The 22,891-nt window shown below is 41.7% G+C and overlaps 6 protein-coding genes across 6 annotated transcripts; 2 read left to right on the forward strand and 4 right to left on the reverse strand.

Moving 5' to 3' along the window:
* Positions 1 to 379: 379 nt before the first annotated feature.
* Positions 380 to 9,637, forward strand: MONOS_3320 (uncharacterized protein; the record flags this gene model as incomplete). Its single annotated transcript, XM_067873312.1, has 3 exons — positions 380 to 387; positions 624 to 4,796; positions 4,923 to 9,637. The coding sequence occupies 3 exons, from the start codon at positions 380 to 382 to the stop codon at positions 8,698 to 8,700; spliced, it is 7,959 nt and encodes a 2,652-aa protein (XP_067728478.1). The 3' UTR covers positions 8,701 to 9,637.
* Positions 9,638 to 9,656: 19 nt separating this feature from the next.
* MONOS_3321 (putative HEAT repeat domain containing protein) lies at positions 9,657 to 16,960 on the reverse strand. The gene is made up of 5 exons (XM_067873313.1): positions 16,770 to 16,960; positions 16,508 to 16,639; positions 14,917 to 16,446; positions 11,524 to 14,778; positions 9,657 to 11,420 (listed from the first exon to the last, which is right to left on the reverse strand). Exons 1-5 carry the CDS (start codon positions 16,950 to 16,952, stop codon positions 9,873 to 9,875), a joined length of 6,648 nt encoding a protein of 2,215 aa, XP_067728479.1. The 5' UTR covers positions 16,953 to 16,960; the 3' UTR covers positions 9,657 to 9,872.
* Positions 16,961 to 18,644: 1,684 nt separating this feature from the next.
* Positions 18,645 to 19,334, forward strand: MONOS_3322 (Thioredoxin). The gene is made up of 2 exons (XM_067873314.1): positions 18,645 to 18,859; positions 18,926 to 19,334. The coding sequence occupies exons 1-2, from the start codon at positions 18,857 to 18,859 to the stop codon at positions 19,241 to 19,243; spliced, it is 321 nt and encodes a 106-aa protein (XP_067728480.1). The 5' UTR covers positions 18,645 to 18,856; the 3' UTR covers positions 19,244 to 19,334.
* Positions 19,335 to 19,609: 275 nt separating this feature from the next.
* MONOS_3323 (putative Protein kinase domain) lies at positions 19,610 to 20,071 on the reverse strand (the record flags this gene model as incomplete). Its single annotated transcript, XM_067873315.1, has 1 exon — positions 19,610 to 20,071. One exon carries the CDS (start codon positions 20,069 to 20,071, stop codon positions 19,610 to 19,612), a length of 462 nt encoding a protein of 153 aa, XP_067728481.1.
* Positions 20,072 to 20,313: 242 nt separating this feature from the next.
* On the reverse strand, positions 20,314 to 21,412 carry MONOS_3324 (putative Protein kinase domain; the record flags this gene model as incomplete). Its single annotated transcript, XM_067873316.1, has 3 exons — positions 20,314 to 20,769; positions 20,814 to 21,093; positions 21,201 to 21,412. 3 exons carry the CDS (start codon positions 21,410 to 21,412, stop codon positions 20,314 to 20,316), a joined length of 948 nt encoding a protein of 315 aa, XP_067728482.1.
* Positions 21,413 to 21,503: 91 nt separating this feature from the next.
* MONOS_17496 (uncharacterized protein) lies at positions 21,504 to 21,905 on the reverse strand (the record flags this gene model as incomplete). Its single annotated transcript, XM_067870421.1, has 3 exons — positions 21,504 to 21,628; positions 21,690 to 21,805; positions 21,859 to 21,905. The coding sequence occupies 3 exons, from the start codon at positions 21,903 to 21,905 to the stop codon at positions 21,504 to 21,506; spliced, it is 288 nt and encodes a 95-aa protein (XP_067728483.1).
* Positions 21,906 to 22,891: the final 986 nt, after the last annotated feature.

Genomic DNA, 22,891 nt, shown 5'->3' on the forward strand with positions numbered 1-22,891 from the left:
CATCAATCTTTTCTAATTTCGATATTTCTTTTTAACTCGATAAGCGAACAAATGTATTTCAAAAGCTGCAAATACATCGGTTCCAATATTTACATCACTTGTAGAAGCAATTGAATTGTATTCTTTCGTTTTATATTGTTGAGCTATTAATGTTAAACAACTATTTTTCTTATGCCATTTTTTTATAGTACAACACCTATATCGACAAAATATAATTGCGTTTCATTAATTATAGAATGGAACGAAGCTGCAGCAACCTATTTTTTTGTTCTCATTAAACTCTTAGGCTCAGTGCACACGTCTTTTTTTTCTTTGAATATTCTCCATGATCTTTTTGTTATAAATGTGTGTCGCCTTAATTTTTGTGAATGATCTGTAAATGTCTATGTTTGATATATTTTGTATGCGTTTTAGGTTGAGGATGACGAGACTTTTTTCATTCGAGATCCGAAGAATGTTATTTGGCAGATCCGAATGTCAAGTCCCCATGATTTAAACGCTGTAGTCAGCAAGCTCCAAACAATTAAAAAATCTTCTGTGATAATAAAGGAAAGACCATCTTCTTTTGTTACTTCATTTCCAAGACAGCTAAATACATTGTCTAATTATGATGGATTGAATAGCTCACAAGTTATTGGTCCTGACCAATTCATAAACACCGAGACAAGTGAAGCACATCGCTACTTAATTGATTCTTCTCCTTTTAATGTTTCTATTCCACTGGAGAACCAAGTTAATAGTCATTTCTTTCCAATAAAGAATTCCATACTGAACCCGCCTTTGAGCACAGCTTCTCCTTCTCCTCTTCCACCGCCACCTCCGTCTGCTTTTCTGAACGAGCATCAAAACAGCATTTCGAACAACCCCAACATGAAGCCAGTTCTGCGCTTGCAGTCTTCATCTCCTTCGTTTTTGCAGAAAAACGAAATCAATTTTTTGGGAGGCATGTCAAATCAGCAGGACGTCTTCTTTCATTCAACGCCGCCTGCTCAGCACTCAAGCTTGCCCCCACCCGCACTCGTGCCTGCACTGCATTCTTCCTTCAAACACCTAAACGATCCGCTAAAGCCTGCTTTTTCATCCAGTCTGCAGCTTCCGCCGCCGCCAAAGCCAGCCAACAGGAGCAGCTCTTTCTCTTCTGCTTCTCAGTCGCCTTCTTTCTTCCCAGGCAGTGTACAGACACCCCGTGATGCATTCTCATTTGCCTCTTCTGTTTCGCCCACAGACTCCGTTTCTGCTTTTCCTGCGCTGAATCCCTCGCCTTCTGCGACTTCTTCTTCTTTTGCCAATTCTTCTGCTGCTTCTGCTTCCTCTCTCTCTTTGCCTCCTCTCTCAGCACAGTTTCAGTCGAGTTATAGTTCACTTGGAGCTTCACCATCATCATCATCATCATCTTCTTCTTCTTCTTCTTCTTCTTCTTCTTCTTCTTCTTCTTCTTCTTCTTCTTCTTCTTCTTCTTCTTCTTCAGCGTCTTCATCAGCATCATTACCTCCTCCTTCTTCTTTTCCTTCTACCGCTTCTATCTCTACATCTTCCATATTATCTGCCTCTTCCTCTTCCTCTTCATTATCATTATCTTCCTCCTCCTCCTCTTCTTCCTCCTCTTCTTCCTCCTCTTCTTCCTCCTCTTCCTCTTCCTCTTCCTCTTCCTCTTCTTCTTCTCCTGTCAACACATTCCCCGAAGAAGGCATCGCCCGCAACGACTCCGCGCCTCTCCTCCCTACCCCAGTCAACCTGCCTCCTCTGATGCCCTCTCAGCACTTGTCACTGGGGCCAGCCAAATACACCCGCGATGCCATTGATGCCCTGAACAAGCCTCTGATACTCCCTTACAGTGCTGAGGGACTCACAGACTCTCAGCTGCACGGAAGGTATCTGCCAGGCGCTGCCAAAGCCAGCCCGCAGGTGAAGATTTCGTTCACTCGCGATTTTTACGACTGCCGAGTGGCATTTGTGCCGCCGTTCATTTACTCGCCCGTGAGGATATGTCTGATGGGATCAAGAAGTGCTTTGAATCAGAAGCAGCAGCATTTGAATGTGATGCAAAATGAAGGGGTTCGGTGTTTGGATAAAGAAAATGGCTGCTCAAATGAAGTGAAATCAAGTGCAGATGAGCAGAACACACTGGAAAGTGGCAACGAAAAGCTAACTGATGTTCCTAACGAATCCTCAAATACATATTCTACTGCATCATCTACTGCTGCAGACCCGCATGTTTCTGAAGAAGGGAAGAAGATGTCTTCTTCTTCCTCTTCCTCTCCTTCTCCTTCTCCTTCTTCTTCTGCTGCTGCTGCTGCTGCTATTAATGAGGAATCTGAAACAAGTGATACGCTCTCATTCACACTAGACGAAGTTTTGAAATGGCGTTCCGACTGCCATCCTCTTCTTGTCTCCTCGCTTAGTTCAGTCGCCTTGTTCTGCACCACATTCACTGCCATCGACAAAGAGATGGCTGCTGCGAAGCAGGCGAAGCTGCTATCGCCATCGAGTTATTCAGCTTCTGTCGAGTTTGACAGCATGTTTCGAGGGAAAGATGCGCTGGCGTCGATTGTGAGGGATGTGGAGTATTTTGAAGGGAAAACAGAAGGGCTGCATATTCGGGTGAGGCCAAGGACGCTGCTGAAGTATATGGATGCTGTTGTGACGTTTCGGAGGTTTGAGCATTTGAAGACAGAGAGGAAGAAGGGAGAGGGGAGCGATGAAGATGAAAAGGAGAATGAGAAAGAGAAGGGAAAGGGGAAAGGAAAAGGGAAGGAGAAGGAGAGTGGGAAGGGGAAAAAGGAGAAGGAAGATAATAATGATGATAATGAAGATGAAGAAAAAGACAAAGAAAAAGAAAAAGCAGAATGTGAAGACAGCCAACCTTCTTCATCAAGTTCCTCAGATGGTTCATCAACTCCTCATTCACCAAGCACAAACACAAACACAAACACAAACACTGCATCATCGCTTTTCACTCTTCCATATTCAACTTCATCCACTTCCTCCGATCATTCCCACTTTCAATGCCACTCTTGTTCTTTCTTCGCCTTCTCCGTCTTCCATCCACCTCCACTTGGACTGCAATGCCCCCTCTTCCCTCTGGATGAGCAGGCAGGCATCGGAATCCCCCACATCAAAAAGAACGGCATCGCCCCTGTCACATACTCCCTCAAAAAGAGGTTTTATTCACCCTTTGCGAAGAAAGCGCGGAAAGCTGATGTGTTCCGGATGATCTTTATGTGCAAGTCCAGTGAAAGTGGCGAGGCAGAAGCAGCAAAAGAAAAACAAGGCTCCGTTTTTGATGCGTCGCAGCTGGCAGAGGAAGACTCAGCATTCAAGCACAGTTGCTGTGTGAAGGTGTTCCATGGGCCGTGTGGGAGAAGAGCAAACTACAACTACCAGTCAATGGCGTCTGTATGCTCGTTGTCCTTTATGAATGAGAGGAATGCATCATCAGCTCAATCAGCTGCAGGGGATGAGAAAAAAACAGGAAGGAGTCAGAAGATTAAGCCAATCATACTCACACGCCCTCCGTCGCTGCTGCAGAAGCAGATGAGCATCATCATTGAACCACCGCCGAGACAGAATTTTCAGCATTCTTCTTCTTCCTCTTCTTCCTCTTCCTCTTCCTCTTCATCATCATCATCTTCCTCTTCCTCTTCTTCCACATTATTTTCTCCTCTTTCTCTTCAGAATCCATCTCTTAATAGACCAATCGATGCATCTTCAATGAATGAAGCGAATAACAGCGTTGTATCAAATAAACCTCCTTATCCTTCTCCCCCCTTCCCAATTCAAGTGCCTTCTTTGCCTTCATTCTCTTCTTCTTCCTCTTCTTCATCTTCTTCTTCTTCATCATCATCATCTTCTTCTTCTTCTTCCTCTTCTTCTAATTCTTCTTCTTCTTCTTCAGATATTTCATATTCAATCCCTCCAATACAAACTCTTCCTTCTCTCCCCACTCCAGTTGAAATGCCCCATCTTCAGCCAAACAATCATCTGCCTCTTCAAAACTACAAAAACGAACATTTTGACTCAACTCCACTTAAACAGATAACACATCAAATACCTCAAAGCAATGGACCTTCTTCTTCTCCCTCTTCCTCTTCTTCTTCTCCCTCTTCCTCTTCTTCTTCTTCCTCTTCTTCTTCTTCCTCTTCTTCTTATTCTTCAAACATTCCATTTTCACATCTCTCTTTAGAGCCACCCAAACAATCACACCCCAACCTCCATCTTTCTCTCCCTCCTGCTCCTCCAACTCCTTCATACTCCTCCTCTTCTTCTTCTTCTTCAACAACACCTTCTTCTTCTTCTGTTTCTATTTCATTTCCTCTTCCTTCTTCTTCCTCCTCTTCTTCCTCTTCCTCTTATTTTGCTCGCAATGCGCCTTCTCCCATCGCAATTGGCAATAACCTCACTCACCAAAATATACCTCAACTTCAACTGTCTTCAAATGCTGCTTGTTTTCAGAGCAAAATGAACATATCTTCTTCTTCTTCCTCTTCTGCTTCTTCTTCTTCCTCCTCCTCCTCATCTTCTTCCTCTTCTGCTTCTGTTATTGCTTCTATTGCCACTCCTCCTTCTGCCGCTCTTCCTCTCCTTCCTCCTCTTTCGTATCGGAAAGTGCCTTCTCCTTCTTCTGCTTCTTTTGCCTCTTCTTCCACTTTTTCTGCTTCTGCTTCTTCTGCTTCGCTGCCTCAGCTGCAGCCTACTTTGAGCTCTTCAGCATTTGCATTGGGGACAGAAGCTATTCAAATTTCTGTTTCTCCTGCTCCTCCTCCAATATCATCATCATCAGTAACAGCAGCATCATCGTCTTCTTCTTCTTCTTCTTCTTCTTCTTCTTCCTCCTCCTCCTCCTCCTCCTCCTCTACCTCCTCTCTCCCCACCACAAATTCATCCACCTTAACTGACACCCCATCCATTGCCTCTACCCCCAGCATCACTTCACCCGAAAATTCTCCATCTCATCTCAACTTCCACTTCAACCCTTCCTTCTCTGGTGTACCTTCGCCTTCTGCTGCTTTCTCTATTTCCTCTGCTTCATTGTCTGCTTCGACAGCTTCATTGCCTATTGCTTCTACATCTTCGTCTTCATCATCATCATCATCATCTTCTTCTTCTCTTTCTCCTTCCATTTATCATCTTGCTTCTCTTTCTCCCTCCGCCTCTTCTTCCATTGTCATCCCTTCTGCAAACATTCCTTCTTCTTTTTCACAGCTTAACCCTTCGCCTTATCAATCTGCACCTCTTCCATCTTCTTCTTCTATTTCTTCTGCTTCTTCTTCTTCCTCTTCCTCTTCTTCCTCTTCTTCCTCTTCTTCCTCTTCTTCAACATCAACAAACAATTTAAACCCAACTCTTTCATTGCCTTCTTCTGCTGCCCTTTCCTTCTACCCTGCTGCCACTTCTCTCAGCATGCCCCACCTCCTCAGCCCAACTTTTCCTATCCCAACTTCTGCTGCTGCTTTAAACTCTTCTTCTTCTTCTTCTTCTTCTTTGAATCCATCTTCTTTGAATTCTTCTGCTTCTGCTTCTGCTTCTGCCTCTATTTCTTCAGCATCCGCACTGCAGATGCTGACTGACAGCCAAAGAAACAGCATTTCTTCATACATTTCATCGAATTTCCTGTCTTCCCCTATCTTCCAGCAGCTTTCGCTCTCTCAGCCAAACACAAACAATAACGCAAATGTCACCAATTCTATAACCTCTACCACTCCTCCTCTGATATCTATCCCTCAAATCCCTTCTGCTTCTTCTTCCTCCTCCTCTTCTTCCTCTTCTTCTTCCTCTCTTCCTTCTGCTTCTTCTTCTGCTGCTTTAGTACTCCCCCACACGTTACTCTCCCCCTTGCCCTTGCAGCAGATGAACTTCCTTCCTCTGTCTCCTCAGCCAAACGAGCCACATGCCTTCACTCAGTTTCTGGCATCTCAACAACAGCAGCAGCAGCTATCACAACAGTCGCAACAACAACCTCAACAGCATCAAGTGTTGTATCCACTACAAATGCTGGCTGATCTGCAGAATGCGCAGTCAGCTGACAGAAGAGCATCTTTGTGTCTAATCCAACCAGCTGCTATTAATCAGACACAACAACAACAACAATTGCAATTACAACAGCAACTTCAATCACAGCAGATACAACTGCAGTTGCCACCTCAGCCTCAATATCAGCCTCAGCAACCTCAACAACTGATAGAGGATCTGAAGATTCCCTTCCAACTGTCAATTTCTCGTTCCAACAGCATTCCAGACACAGAAATCAAAGAAGACGAACAAAAACAACAACAACTTCAGCAACTTCAGCAGCAGCAGCAACCACAACAACCACAGCCGATTCTGTCCAGACTGCCCGGCAAAGCAGAGAATGATGTCAGCCATAGCAGCAGCAGCCTCACGCTGCAGATTCCGCAGCTGGTGCGCTCCAGTTCTGCCCCGTCGCTTTCTGAGCTGGAGCCATTTTTAGAGCAGAAAGAGGAGCAAAGAAAGATAACAGCAGAAGAGAACGAGTATCTGAGGGAGTATCTGAATGAGAATGAGAACGAGAATGAATGTTCCAGTGCCACTGCCCACTCGTCGTCTGCTGCTGGACGCTACTTGCTCTCTGCCACTTCACGCCATTCGGTGCTGTCGAATGCCTCAAGCGCCTTCAGTGAGTTTACTTCTTCCACTCATTCATCATCCTCCTCCTCTTCTTCTTCTTGTGCTTCTTCTGCATCCACTGCCTCTTCCTCTTCCTCTTCCTTTGCTGTTACCTCAACCAGTTCCCAGCTGCTCTCCACACAGTCCTCCATCACCTCCCTCACCTCCACCAGCTCCCTGTCCCTCCACCGCTCCTCAAACTCTTCCTATTCTCGTTCCCAGCACAACACAAGATTCGCCACTCACACACACCACGTGGATGAGTCACCCCATTCAGACTCAGAGCTTTCTGATGAGTCAGTCCGCACGCTTTCCACAGCAGGCGATTTGGATGATGAGCTGCTGAAAGGTGCTGCTTCTCCTGTGGATGCGTCGTCTCAGAACAAAACAGAGTCGCATTCGTATCTGTCGTCAGAACTGACCCCTCACTCGGTACATATGAGTGATTGCTCGTTTGCAGACGAGCTGAATTTTGAGGAGGAGCGGGAGAGTCGAAGAGAAGAGAAGCATTCTTCGGTGGGGGCACATGGAAGAGGAGTTAGGCATGCACAGAAGAAGATGCAAAGGATGATGGAGAGAGCAGCCAATGGATTGGGCAGAGTTGAAGATGTGAATCAGACTATGCACATTGTGGATGGCTTGTCTTCAGCCCAATTGAACTACCAATCAAAGAGCGGAGAAAAGAAAGACATCGGTTTTGAGGAAAAAGGAGAAGGAGAAGAAAGTCAAGTGGACTGGTTTGATATGCAGATGCCGAGTGCAGCTTCGAACAAAAGCAACATCAGATATCAGGAGCCTTACAAGCACAACACTTCAACATCGTTCTTCCAGTCACCGCTTTTGCACGATGATGCTCTCTACATAGCACAGGAAGGCAGGAAATCCAGATCGCATTCAATTTCTTATACGTTTTCTCCTTCTTTGTCCTCCTCTTCAACATCATCAACATCAAGTCCTTCCACTTCCACTTCTTCATCCTCTTCCTCTTCATCCTCTTCCTCCTCCACCACAAACTCAATGACCTCTCCTTCATCTTCCACACCAGCCAAAAGCGGAGCATCTGACTCGACTGCTTCGTCATCTCCGCTTCTCCCAGGAAACTATCTAGCAGCAGGCGAAGAGACATTCGTGCACAGCTCACTGGAGAACGAAGAAGGCCGCTCGTTCGGCAGCTCCACAGACCAGACACTCAACTTCGATTCGAGCGAGGAGCTGAACAATGGCAGGGGATCTTACAGCATCAAAAGCAGCAACCACAGTTTCGAAGGGGTGGACTCAGTGAATCTGCACTCGCTCGCTGACAGCTCGTTTCTGGACGCGTCGCAGTTCATCCAGCGGCTGGACTCTGCCCAGTCAACATCCTCTGCCTCGCTTATATCCTCAGTGCGTGCCGAGCTTTTCTATGAGAACTCAGACACGTCTGTGCTGAATCCAGACACTTCTGTGTGTTCGTTTACCTCTACTGACTTGGCATACCCTGGTGACTCGCTCTATTTCACCTCTTCCTCAACACTTGCCTGCCACAATTCTGAGTCAAGCACACCTCAACAACAGCAGCCCCACCACCAACAACAGATGCAGCTACCTTTGCAGCTTCCACTACAGCAGCAGCAGCTGATCTGTTCACCTTCACAGTGCCCTGCTCCTGACGATGAGCAGTCATTCTCTTCTCTTTCAGCCAACATTCTGCCGAACATGACACCGACACCCCGGCTCAAGTGCAGGTCTTTCTCTGAGACACGCTATCCTCCTATAGACGATACCTCAGATGCATCCGATGAGCAGCTTTTGCCTTCTGATCAGCAGCTGACCACACACAACACACAGACTGATGTTCTGAGTGAAAGCAGGCAGAACTCTTCTATCACTGCACAGATGTCTTCACCTCTCCGAATGTCGACTTCACGCGACCTGACTTTTTGTTCAACGTCGCCTTATCCCCAGTCATCCTCCTATCATTCACCCGATGACCAGACTGACCACACTTCTCCTCCTCCTCCTCCTTCCCCTGCCCCTCTCTCTTCTACTTCAACTGACAATCCTTCTGACATTCCAACTGTATCTCAACAATTTTGAAACTTATTTTTGGCTTTTGCCTTTTATTATTATTGTTGTTGTTTGGTTTTGTTTTGTTTTGTTTTGTTTTGTTTTGTTTTTAGAAATATATTTGTGCATCAGTTTTATTTGTTTGTATTTCAATATTTAAATTGATATTCACAAACGGATGGTTGTATGTTATTTCAATAGTCTTGTCTTAATTTAAGAGATTGTGTAACTTGACGTTCATACACGTTTGGCATTAAAAACACGTCTTAACAGAGTTATAAGACTAATTCTGTGTCAACTTAAATATTTTGATTTTGATTTCCATTTCCTTTCAGAGTTAAAGCTTTTTTATATATATTTTTATAGAATATTTCATTTCCGAGGCTATTTGTTTCCGAAATGAATACAATTTATCTTAATTTTTTTTTTTGAAATTCGTACTCCGTAATCTTATCTAATCTTATCTTTTTGTGTCTTTCCTAATAAATTAGACGGAGGCTAATTTGTTTTGTTTCTTCAATGTATTTCACAGATCTTAGGCAAGTGGGATTGACTTTTATTTTCTTTTTTTTATCTTTTATTTTCATTTTCAAATACACCCCTGTATTTTTGGAAGGGTCTGTATTAGCTCGCATAAGGCTTGCCTAACTATCAGCAATATTTCTGTGTGTATTCTTCAATTTTTTAGCTGTTTGTAAATATATGTTTTAAATGTTCTATCGCTTTCTTGTTTGCTTTGATTCGAGCGTGTCTTATATATCATTTGCATTTGTTCGAAAGTATTAATTTTCATTGACGTTTTTTTTATAAGTTCACGAGTAAAATCTTGTTCTTATGAAAGCCTTTTCATATGTTGCTTTATTGAAGAACTTTTTTTTATTTTTCATTTATATTACTGATTATTTTTTAAAGTATTTTTGAATGAGAATTGAAAGAACATATTCTTTCAGTAAAGCAATTTGCTTTTTAAGAATCAAAGATAGACATTTAAAGAAGTATCCTCTCTTATCAGTGAATCAAAAAGATGTGAAATGTGGGTGAACCAGTAATTTTTGGAGAAAGTGAGAATGGTCTCCAAAAAAAAGCTCTCAAAACAGGATAAACCATTCATGACTATATCATAAATGTAATAGACTACATAACGACGAAAAAAATGCTAATAAATAATTTTTTTTTTTTTTGTGTTTGCTCAATATTTCTATTTAATACGACCAGAGTGGCTTGAGCATCCGCGCAGCTGTGTTTTTCACAAGAACGTTTCCATCTCTCAAAAGAGCAGATATTGCCTTGATTGCTTGTTCAGTAGGCAGCCTCTTTCTCTCTTCCTTCGGAATATACTCCAAAATATACCCAACCATCTGGCACGCTGCAATTTTCGTTGCTGGAGGCTTGTCTCCACCCAGCAGAGCAGCAAGAGCAGACACAAACTGCCCAAGACGCTCCAAAAACAGCGTGATAAGCACCTTCGCAAAAGTTGAATACAAAGTTTCGGTGCATCTGTCATCCTTTGCCAAATCTGTGTCCTTCGCAAACACAGAAGATGCAGTGCAGAACGAAACAAGAGGGGACTGTGTTGCTCCTCCGCTCAACAATAGAGACACTCTCTTCAGCCAAATGCGTGCTGCTTTTCTGGGCTGTGCAAACTTGTCACTCAACATCACTGCTATGTATGGCAAGGCCACATGCATCTGTTCCATATATTGATGGCCACTCACTCCTTTGCCAAATCTACTCAGGCACGCTAACACACCACACCCGCTGCATTTGAGCTGAGGAGAGTTTAAGCGCTGTGTGGCGAGGTTCCGTCCAGCCACGCAGATGGTGATGAGCATCGGAGAAACGGAGATTTCGTCCAGTGAAGATGACATCAGCATCCGGCGCAGTGAAAGTGCAGATATTCGAGCACAGCCCATGTCTGCATCGTCACAGCCTCTGCACATGGCAGCCAGAATGGAAGCTGCCAGTGTGTTCAGAATTCTCGCTCCTCTTTGCATTTTCAGTTCATCTGCGTTTTCATCTTCATTCTCCTCTCCTGATTTGCCTCTTTGTGATTTTCCCAACACATGCGGTGACTGGAGTTCAGTAAGAGGATCAGAATTGAATGGAATCTGCTGCGAGAAGCACGCAGGAGCCAAGTAGCTGAGCCCTTCCAATGTCATCCTTCTGATTCTGATGATATCGTCTGAGGTGCGAGACAACAGTGCATCAGAAACACGCGAGATCAGCTTGGAGGCGAAGTCTGGGTCCTTCAGGGCGTCTGAGGGATGGCCTGGAACAGGCTGTGGGTTTGTATCGAGGAAGTACTTCAAGTGAGGCACCATTCCGACCACAAGAGCCAACGCGCCCAGTCTCTGGGCAGGGAATGTGGATGACAACAGAGGCACTGCAAGATCAATGACACCTGGTGCAATGAAGGGGTGGGTGGCTGCCACGCGGCATGCATACGCAAAGATGAAGTGGTCGAAAGAGGATTTATCTGCAATCACCTGCCAACGGTTGTATGGCGGCGATGCAATGAACGAAGGATCAACATCCGGGTCGCCTTTCGATCCGCCCTTCTTTTTATCTTTTTCGTTGGGCAATGGAGCACCTGACTTGAAGGCCTGCTTCTTCTTCTGCACATCTTCTATTGTGTCTGACTCAGAAATTCGATCCACCTCGTCCATCTTGAACACGTTGGGATAAGCTAAACAATCGATTAACTCTGGCTGCCCAACATGATTAAGCACTCCACGCAGAGCAGTGGCAACCTTTAAAATTTAAAGAAAATGTTCAATTATTTAAAAAAAGGATATAAAGCAAAAAATAAATGAATATAAAAAAAGAGATTTTTAAAAAATAATAATATCATACGGTTTTCAGTGCTTCGAGGTTGTTCTCGCAGACCATCAGCGTTGAAAGCTGGATGAGAAGAGCAGCAACAATAGCAGGCAGATGCTCGTTCAAAAAGGCCTCCTCCAACACTTTGTTCTTCATTGATGTTGGAATTGTCACGACTGAATTAGGTGCCTGTTTAGCAGTTGGATCACAGGCAGATCTGGCAGAAAGCACAGATGCCAGCGCATTCACAGCCATCTGCGGGCGAGAAAGAGGGTAGTAATGCACACCGTCCTTCAGATGCTTCGTCTCAAACTGCTCAGCGCCACACAGGATTGACAGCACAAGTCTCATAAACTTCGACGAAGGTGCGATGGGCGAGGCAGCACCAACTGCAAAGCATAGTTTTGATTGGGTAACTCTTTCAGACACGCTCATCGACAGCAGCGCATCAAACATGATGGACGGGTGGTGGTTGCACAGGCAGCTCACACAGTTCAGCAGCTGTTCTTCGACAGGTGCATCAAGCTCTTTCATTGGAGAGAAGAGCAAGCTGCCTGCATAAATCGATGGAGAAGAGGGTTTCCAATGTGTTGGGTCAACATTGGAAGTAGAGGAAGAAGAAGCCGAACTTGTCTGTCCCATCATTGAGTTCACTCTTTTGTTCTCTCGAAGCTGCTGCTGTTCCAGATGCACTGCATATGCTTGTGCAGGTGATTCTTTCCCGCTGAGTGTGGCATTGAATGGTGTGAGGCAATCCACACAGCGACGGAAGAGGAGCTCAACAGCCGATGGTGGGAATGAGAAGCCAATCACCTGGATCATCCTGAATGCAAGCATCAAGGATAGGACAGAACCCTGCACAGTTGGGTCGTTTGCACCGCAGAGGATCAAAGAGTGCACAAGATCGATCTGCTCAGAAACAGGCAGGCACTGAGAGAAGTGTGTTGTCAATCTGGAGGATATGAAGATGCTGAGGGTGGCTGAGTACTTCTGTTTCTCTCCGCTGCGTGGATGCACCACATCGATCTCTCCTTTGTCTTCCCACGCCACCACATCCTTCCTCATCGCTGCAACATCCACAATCTCAGCTGTTGGGGACACATCAAAGCCAAGTGCTGGATCTGTCTTCAGAATGTGATCCACATACAGTGACAATCCCACGCTATCACATCCGCTCTTCCTCACATCTGGGCGTGTATCTCCACATCGTCCTATCAGCAGCCCCATAATTGTTCCTATCCCTTTGAAGCAATTCTCCTGTATGGTTGAGCCAAGTCTCACTCCTCCTGTCTTCCCAGCATCTGTCTGTGTCTGCTCTTGTTCTGCTGTTTGTGTGACGAATGCTCGAACAATCGCATCGTATGAGCTGAGTGCTCCTTTCCTCACACCTGGATTGAATGATCTGGTCAAAGGCAAGATATACCCAGCCAGACGAAGGAATACACTTAAGCCAGTTTCTGCTCCAAGTAATGCAACAAGAAATGATGAATGCGCACCAGCTACAGCAGCTGCCTCTTCTTGAGTGAATCTCTTCCTCTGAGGAGCAGAAGAAGAAGCAGATGCTGAAAGCACGGCTGCCGATGGTGCATCCATTTGTTCGTAGAGATCGCAAAGGCGTGTGACAATTTCCTTTTGCAGCTTTTCAGGCACAACTGGCTGCAGCCCAACAAGTTTTCTGAGCAGTCCAAGGCCAGAAACGAGGAGCTGTGATGAGACAGCGTCCTTCTCAGCAGGGTCTGTTGGGAGGAGGTAGTTGATGACTATCTTGATGTAATTGTCTCTGTCTCTCAGAATGAACTGCTGGCCAACACGTTGCGGAAGAATAGCACGACTCAGACAGTCCATTGCAGTGATTGCTGCCTGCTTGGCGAATGTGAGGTGCAGCAATGCGGCGTTGTCGTTGAGGCACTTGATGACATGTGCCTCGATTCTTGCCAGTGCAATCGATGGCGGTGCAGACAGAGCCACACGACCGAAGCAGAGGATGATGGTGGCACGCACATGCTCATCGATGACTGTCTTTGTGGAGAACATCGACTTCTCCTTCCGCACCATGTCGCCCCGCACGGCATAGTCCAGTCGCGAAAACACAGAGTCGCAGTGCATTGGATTCTTTGCAGTCAGCCCGTATCCTTCAGCCAGTGCCTGTCTGTGTGATTCTGCTGAGTGCACTGCGCGTGTGAACATGGTGTCAATCTGTGCTTGTGCCATGTCCTTTGCAGTTGTCTGCTGTGCTGACACACCAAGTAATCTGATCAGAATGCGACGCCCATTTGAACGGTTGAGAGGAGCCATTCCAAACTGAGGGGGAAGTTGGGGCTGCTGCTGGGATGAAGAAGAGCTGGAAGATGTGGGTACAAAAGGTGCTGTCTCACCAGCTGCCACAGGTGCGCCGGGTGTTCCGTATGTGGCGACAGATGGAAGAGAAGGATACAATCCAAAGTGCAGATTGAAGAAGTCAGCCAGCACGCTGATCCAGTCGTTGTCTTGTATTGTCTCCAGGATGTACGCAAACAGACCAGCCACTCTGTGCTCCCATTTTTCTGTCTGTGTTGCGTCTGGGCGAGGGCTACACTTCAGCATCGCTGCTTCTTCTCGCTGGCTCACTCCACCGATGCCTCCTGAAAGTGATCCACTTGTGCGATCAAAATAGGCACCTGTCCAAAGTGTGGCTTGTCTTTTGTCTAAGTCTGTCTTCTTCTCTTCTTCTTCTTGCTGGCGTTTTCGTTCTTCCTCTTCCTCTTCCTCTTTCTTTCTCCTCTTTTCTGCTGCTTCCTCGTCTTCTTCCTCTTCTTCGTTTTCTTCGTTCTCTGCCTCCTCTTCTTCCTCCTCCAGCGCCTCTGCGTTGTCTATGGCCTCCTTCCAGAAGGCAGTGATGGCAGGCACTCTTTCGTCGACAATGTCTGCAAGTGAATAGTGAAGTGTCTGCGGAATCACTCGCAGCAAGGCGAGACACGGAACAGCAAAGTACCTTCCCATCTGCACATCTGACATCACTGTGATCAGCCTCAAAATGATCGAATGCGGCTTCGGCAGGTTCGCGTTGTTTCGGTCGTCGAAGTCGATCAGAATGTCTTCAGTTCCATTTTTCCTCTTTCGGCTGGCTGCCAAGCGAGCCACAGCAGCACAAATGACTGGAAGTGCGCCTGTGTATTGGACAGGGATGATGTACTCGAGAAGATGCGGCCACAATTTCAGCTTCATTTCAGAGTGGTGCACAACCATCTCATACAGAACATCACAAGCAAATGTGGACAGCCCTTCAGCTGTTGGCAGTGGTTGGGTTGTCTAATTAATTAGATAGAAAACAGAAAAAAAAATTATTTTTGAAAGGATTTCATAGAAAGTGATAAATTCGAAAAGAATAACAATAAAATGTTATATCAAATAGCAGTTAATGCAATTTTTTAAAAAAACACTTTATACCTTTTCTTTCTTCGGTTCCACAACTGGCTTCGGCAGTCCAACTTTGTCTTTCCCGCCTGCCTTCACGCCCGGCGGAGGCCTCTCTCTCCACTGCCTCGTAAATGCACCAGCTGCTAAAATGACTGCACCAACCAGCTTTTCCCACCCCGGCTCATCCAAAAAGTTGTTCCTCGACAGCATCAGCACCAGCTGCACAATAGCAAACCGCACACACAACGAAGAATCTCCCAACACAGATGCAATTGATGCTATGATCAGACCGCGCTTCAGCTCCAAATGGGCCGGAAGCACATTCAGAATGTGAGTGATAATGTTGATTGTCACGGCTCGTGCAAGGCCAGACGTCATCTCAATCTGCTTGATGAGGAAGTTGAGGACTTCTTCAATGTGATCCATAGCAATTGAGGCAAATGTGCCATACAGTTCAGATGACAATCTTTCTGAAGTTCCAAAGTCAATAGGGATTTTTGAGGGGTCGTTGATTGGCTGGACAAGAAAGCGTGATCGAGGATCCATCTGAGAAGAAGAGCCAGTAGCTTCCGCTTCATCCTCTTCTGCTCCGTTTCTGCAGCTTTGAGAATATCTCAACATGTTCGTATTGTTTCCATTCTCTTCTTCTTCAACGTCTTCCTCTGTTAACTCCTCCTCGCCTGTTGCAATTCTGTTCACAAACTCCTCCCACTTGTTCTGTTTTGGCGGGAAGATAAGGGCTGTTGAGTGAAGCGGGGGAAGGGCACAGATGACTGAATGAATCAATGGCAGCAGCTGCGGAAGAGTCGGAGCCAAGTCGCGTGGGTTGAGATGCAATGATACCATCACCAGCGAATGGAGTGCAGACACTGATGCAATCTTGTCGGCCAATTGATCCTTCTTCACGTACGTCATCAGCAGAGTCAGCAGCCTCGGAAAGTGCGTGTGAAAGGCCTCTGCAGTCATCAGCCGCATCAGCTTGCCCATCGACTCCACAACCACCAGGCGAAGCTTGTCCATCGTCAGCCAGTTGTTGATCATCACCGAGAACACTGTGTCTGATTCTCCATCAAATGCTGATGTTGGACGAGCCAATGGAAATCCATAAAGATTGAGCAGTGCCTCCGAAAACTCACCGCGTCCTGATTGGAGGAGATCGGCTTGAGAAGAACTGCTAGCAGACAATGAAGAGGATGTCCCAAATCCTTCTGATTGTGCGCTTGTGCTTGCTCCTCCAAACTTCTTGGCTCGTCTATTTTGCTCCGTTTGTATCACGGCATCAGCAAACATTCCAAATGCAGCACTGAAAACCCATCGAAGATTATCCTGCTTGAGACTTGTCATAATCTGCATCATTCGAGAGAAAACATCTTTTAATTTCGTTACCATAAATTCCGGATTCTTTTTGCAGAATTCAAATAGAGAGAAAATCACGAAATAGTGAGGGATATGCCCCGTTGGAAGACGATTTATAATTTGATCATAGCAAATCTCAGGAAATGACACTGTTAGAGAAATAAGAATTCTACAAGCTGTATGCTGCCAGTCTGTGTGAACTTCCTAAATATGTTAAATCAACATTTTATTTTAAAATAATTTATTATTAAAAGGAATAAAATACTTTGTCTGAAGTCATTTCATTGGCTGCAAATCCAGCAAGTGTTGTTGCTAATTCTGCTTTAACTGTATGAAGATTTTCATTAAGTATTTGCTCAAGGATCTTCAATAGCGTAATTCTGTGGCTCATGGAAACCTATAAAATAATTATAAATAAAAAATTAAATCCCACATTAAAAAGGAAAATAGCAGTAATAAGAATAATGCAATCGCGGGATACAACATAATCAATAATGGCCATAAAGCAATAAAAAAAATTTTCATGCCTTGTTTGAAATTGTCCACATAATTGTTGTCATTGTCATTGTTGGCTTTTTCTTTCCCATCTCCATCAACGCCTCTTTTATTAACTTCTTTGAAGTAGCATTGGAATCATCAGCAGCGACAATCAAATCGTAAGTGATATGGTCCACAAGACCACCTGTCACAAGCCTTGTTATTTGGGTCATAATTGCATAAATGGTTGAGATCACAATGTTTTTTTTTTTGAAAGCATTTAACAAGAAATATTTCTTCATTTAGTTGATTTCACTTTTAATTTTGATGGCAATAAAGAATTCAGTGATTATATTTGCAAGTTTTGAACTTTATATAAATATGATTTATAATTTTTAGATAAATTAATTGTAATTTGGAATATATTTTAATTTTTTTGTAAATACGAAAATAGTATTTTAAATAAAATATTCTGTCAGAGTGCTTGATTTTTCAAATTTTCAAATCACTAAAAAATCAGTTTTCACCTTTCATAATTAATATTCAGTTAATTTATTATTCAAAAATTTCACTCCAAAAATAATTCGAATTCGAAAGAGAATAAGACAATTTCGAAAAATAATATAACAATTTCAAAAATCATTTTTCATTGAAATATTTAATAGTTCCAGAATTGAGACTAATAAATTTATTTTGCAAAAAAGAAATATTTTTCAAATGTTGAAAAACGAAGTGTTTTGATGAGATAAAAGTTTAAAAAATAACCGAAACACACAAAATATACGTTCCACAAATCAAAAAAAAAAAAAAATTCATTTCGAAATTGAATTATTATTAGTGAATGTTTTTTTTTTCAGAATGAATTACAGTCAAAACAGGATATTATCACATAAGTTTTGCACATCTTTTTGTGACCATATCCGATTGTGATAATATACAATGCCACATTACATAGAAAAAAATAAAAAATTTTTTTGGAAATAATTTATTTTGCATCGATTTTTTTATTTTTGGAAATTCTGCACAAATACACTTTTTTCACTTGCTTGAACAATTTTGAACACAAATACACATAATTTTGACATTTTTGAACACATTTTTGAAAAAGCGAAAAATTGAAAGTTTTGATCAAAAAATCGATTTTTCAATGAAAAAATCACCCATAACATGAAAAAATGTGATTATATATTTTCAGCCCTGTGATTACATGCAATGGAAAATGAATGAAAAACAAGCAAAAAATGTGACAATAAATGATGTTGATTTTATTCGATGTGATTATATCCGGTTTGAACTGTATTGATTTCACTTTTTGCACGTATTATTTGAAGCCATTTTTTTTGGTTAAACAATGACTTTCATTCACAAAATTCTTGAAAATAATTACAAATTCAGATATTTCACAAATTACCTGACTTGATCAATTTCACAATAACTGCAAGAGGAATAATTCTGACAATTTTCCTCAAAATATATCTCATCAATACAAACTCAATTGATATGCAAAACTTTCAAAAAAGCTTCATTTGTCTCAGAAAAAATAATGATTGAAATCCCAGAGAAATAGGATTTTGAGTTTCTCTGAGTTTTTAAAAATAATTTTCTCTGTGCACAAATGAAGCTATTTTGAAAGTCTCGTTTATCAATTGAGTTAGCATTGATGAGATATATTTTGAGGAAAATTGTCAGAATTATTCCTCTTGCAGTTATTGTGAAAACGATCTTGTCCGGTATTTTGTGCGATGTCCGGTAATTAATGCGATAACTGTTTTTTTTTTTTTTCTTTGTGACCAACTGCAACAAAAAATAGCATGTCGTGTCGCACAGGTCTAATTTTAACACTTAATTTCATATTATACTCTTTGACAATTGCAAATCACAAATAATTTTTTCATAACAAACAAAAAATGATTTTATTAAGGTCGATTGATCGTTTTTCTCCAAATGTTAAACCAAATAACCTCATAACTGCAAAAATATGACAAATCAACGGATTTATTTATTAAATCAAAAAATTTGTTCAAGCGCTTAAAAACGACTGTTATTGTTGCAGGAATAAAATGAAGCTGGAAAAATAATTGCATCAAGTTTAAATCACAAAAAATTAATACATTTTCCAAGTCATTTATTTAAGGAAATGGTGTGCAATAATTTAGTCAAAGTATTTCATTGTTAAATCATTGCTTCTTTGAATTTTTGAATTCAGCCTTTCACACATCCAAAGACAGTTGATGAATTTGATGCTGCAATGGAAAAAGCTGGTGACAAACTTGTTGTGATTGACTTCAGCGCAACTTGGTGCGGTCCATGCCAAAAAATAAAACCAGTGTTCGAGTCTCTTGCATCAAAATACAATGATGTTACATTCTTATCTTGCGATGTCGATGAGTTATCTGATCTTGATGAAGTCGAAGATATAACAGGCGTTCCAACATTTCAGTTTGTCAAAAAGGGGAAGAAAGTTGGAGAGTTCTCTGGAGCTAACGAAGATAAGTTGGTGAGCATGGTTGATCAGTTAAAGTGAGAATTGGCATTTCCTTGTAATTTATTAAATTTTATCGTATTTTTTAATTTGTGCATAAATTTGAAAACTCAAAATATGTATGTATCTATCTATATATGTATATTCGTGTTTATATTTATATTTATTTGTTAAGGAAATTTTTTATAAATAAAACAAAAAAGAATGGCCAAAAAATCAATAAAAAATTCAAAACTTGAAACCAAAATGACTTATAAATTCAATTAAAAACTTGCTTTTCATCCTTCAAAAACTCTCTTTAATTTATGTTGACTGTCATGAGGAGAAGTTTCATCCATTTCTTGAAACAATTGACTATTTTTCGCTCTTGTTGTTTGATTTTGATCGGATTCATCTTTTTCAGCTGAGTTATTTTCTTGATCTTTTTCTTTTTGGGACTCTTTTTGCATCAGCATCATTTTCTGCCTTCTTTTCAATTCTTCTTCTTCTTTTCTTTTTTTTTTCTTCTTCCCTATGCCTCGACATCATCAATGCGCACCAGGGATGGTTTAACGCTTCCTGGGCAGATATTCTCTTCTTCACATCAACCTGAAGCATCTGCTTTATAAGATCCTTAGCTTCATCTGATACTTTTGTCCATTCGTCTGCAATAAACGGAATATTTCCACTCATTATTTGCTCAAACAAGGGCTTTCTCGTCACTTGCTCAAAGTCTTCACTGAATGGTGGATGTTGTGTCAGTATCACACGGAGAAGAATCCCCAGTGACCACACATCCAGTTTCAATATATCTTCCTTTGTGGGCTGTGCATCTGCCCCAGAAGATTGCGATGTAGGCGAAAGAGACGAGGAAGTCTGCAACTGATGCATTGCTGCGACATCCTTTTTCTTGAACTTGTTTGCATGCTCAACTGCACCGTATGCACAATATATTTCCGTGCAATAAATTCAGGTGTTCTACAGAAAGCCATTCCCGAGGTGATAATAAGCACCGATGGATGGTGATGCCCTTGGCTCATTTCCCCTTCTTTTGAATGCTCTGTGCTTTTTGTGTCTGAATATCGCTGTGTTTCTGACTGTGTTCTCACCCTCCTCTGGCTCCACAAAAAGTGCTATTCCGAAATCTGCAAGCTTTGCGATGAACCGCATCCGCTTCCCTGTGTCTGGATCGCGGTAAAGCAGCACTGGGGAAAATTGAGACGAGGGGAAGAAGAAGCTGGCCTTGGAGGAGACAACAGCAGAGAAGAGGTGTGTGTGCTGTCTTGTGCCTGTGAAGTCGCAGGATGCACCTGCGGCGAGAGGGACGGGGTGAGATTGGATGGAGACCCAGCTGCGATGGCTGTAAGTGTAGAGGGAGATAAAAGGAACGTGTTGGAGGCTGGTGATGTGGGTGACTGGGGAGAGCTGATTGCTGATTGCTGAAATGAGGTTGAAATAGAAGGCACAGAAGGCGATGATGTTGATGGTGATCCTGTCAGTGCTGTCGAATGAAAAGGCGTTTGCAGTGTAAGTTTTGTCTTGTCTATCTCATCTTCTTTTTCTTTGTCCTCAAATGCTCTTTTTACATTCTTCATCGGAAATTCAGTGTCTATTGAGTAAACTGCTTGCTGACTGCGCTTCTGGTTCTTTCTTCTCTGCTTTCCTTATCATCCCCATCGATGCTTTCGTCTTCGTCAAAGTCATCGAGCGAGTCGTCGTCTGACGATAGTTCCTCGTCTTCAGCGACTTCTTCTTTTTTAAACAGAACATTGCCTGGCTTGATGTCGCGGTGGACAATCCCCTTCGAGTGGCAATAGGCCACAGCCGACAGGATTTGGTAGAATGTTGGAAAACAGACTGACTCCGTCAGCGCCTGTTGAGACAAAGGCTCGAGAAGGTCGTTCCCATTCAAACTGCATAGAAATGAATGATGAATATATGATAATATATATTATTAAATAATAATAATAATAATAATAATAATAATTTCTGCTTTTTGTAAATATCATAAAATACAAACTATTCCATAACAATGTAAGCTTTTTTATCTCCCTCCAATCCTTCTTCAACTTGCGTAATATTTGGATGTCCTCTTAAACACTTCATTACTTCATATTCAGCAAGAAAAGGTGAATTCTTTGAATCTTCATTATCATTTCGATCAAAATCTTGATTTTGTTCCAAACTATGATCTTCCGTCTCTCGCTGATATCTAGGGTTCATCCTTGCCATTTGTCGGTATTTCTTTTTTTCCAATATTTTCACAGCATATGGTATTCCCGTAGTGTTTTTTAAATAGCAACTCAAACCTCGGCAAATGATTCTATTCCAAGTGATGACTGGGTAAGTACTTTGTAGTGAAGCAAGGATCAAAAGCTGATTGAAAAGATGGATAAAGAGAAGGCATCATTGAAAAAAGTTGACATTTAAAATAGTAGAATAATGGATCTATTCAAAACAAGCAAATTTAATAATATAAATATCGAGTTTTCATTTAAAATTCTCAAACATTTATCAGTTAAAGAATTTGGATTTGTAAGTGCAATGCTGTCTCCATCAGAAATGAGAGTATGATTTCCTTTTCCAATTTTTCTTCTATTAACATATGTTCCATTGGTACTTTTGCTATTTAATAAATTTGAATTGGTGAAATAATAACAAATATTTGCTTAAAATACCTCAAATCTTTGAGATAAATGTTATTTCCTTGTGTTTCTTCCATCATTAATGAAATTGTACAATGCAATCCACTCACTCTTGGATCCATTACATGAATCATACATGAGCTGCTTCGACCAATTGTAACTTCATTTTCAATTAAATCAGCTTTGCGTAAAATTGGATTAAGAGGCACTAATTGACCCCAAATTTTTCTATCTGGGGTTAGTGTGCATGATTCCTCATCTAGCCTTTGAGTTTCTGTTTTCGTAGTTCATGATGCATCAAACTGAGGAGAAGAATAATCCACCGGATTATTCATTTTTTGTTATGGGTTCTTCAATTCCAAAATAGTTTTCTCTGATCGAACTTTGTTGATCTCTGTTGTTGAGTTCATCAAATAATGAAAAAAACTTCTTCGGCACATGTTGTTTGAAGGGTCTTTTTGGTTTCTATCGTGATAAGAAGAAAGTCGATTTTTATTAAGATAAATACATATGATACAAATTTTTCATAAAACTGAATAAATATCTCATTTTTTTTTGAAAAGTTTATATTGTTCAATTTTAAGAAAAAAATGAAAATTGTTATTAAAAAATTGAGCAAAAGACAATTGATTTTTTAAAATTTGAATGTATCTCCGATTTAATGATGAAGAAATGCTTTTATTTTCTAAGTTATTCCAGCTGTTTCTTTTTTAAAGCGATAAAATAAAAATTCTCTAGAATCTCTTTTCAAACTCTTTTCAACGAAAGAAGAATACATTTATTCGAACAAAAAATTCCTCTGTGATTTTCTCAGAAACTACAACTTAAAAAAAAAAAAAAAAAAAAAAAAGAAAAAAAAAAAAAAAACATTTACAGACTTCAATAGTTTATAAGAATTGTTTCAATTAACATCAAACAAAAAATTTTCAAACATTAAAATTGTCAAAGAACTTGTACGGAATAGAACTATACTATCCGAAATCTCAGACTTACAGAAAATTTCTCCAATAAATCAATGAATAAAGACTCATCCAAGCTATTAAAAGCAAAACATAATTAAACATTT

This window comes from Monocercomonoides exilis, assembly GCF_001643675.1.
Source record: "Monocercomonoides exilis strain PA203 chromosome Unknown scaffold19-1596985, whole genome shotgun sequence".
Taxonomy (NCBI): domain Eukaryota; phylum Preaxostyla; order Oxymonadida; family Polymastigidae; genus Monocercomonoides; species Monocercomonoides exilis.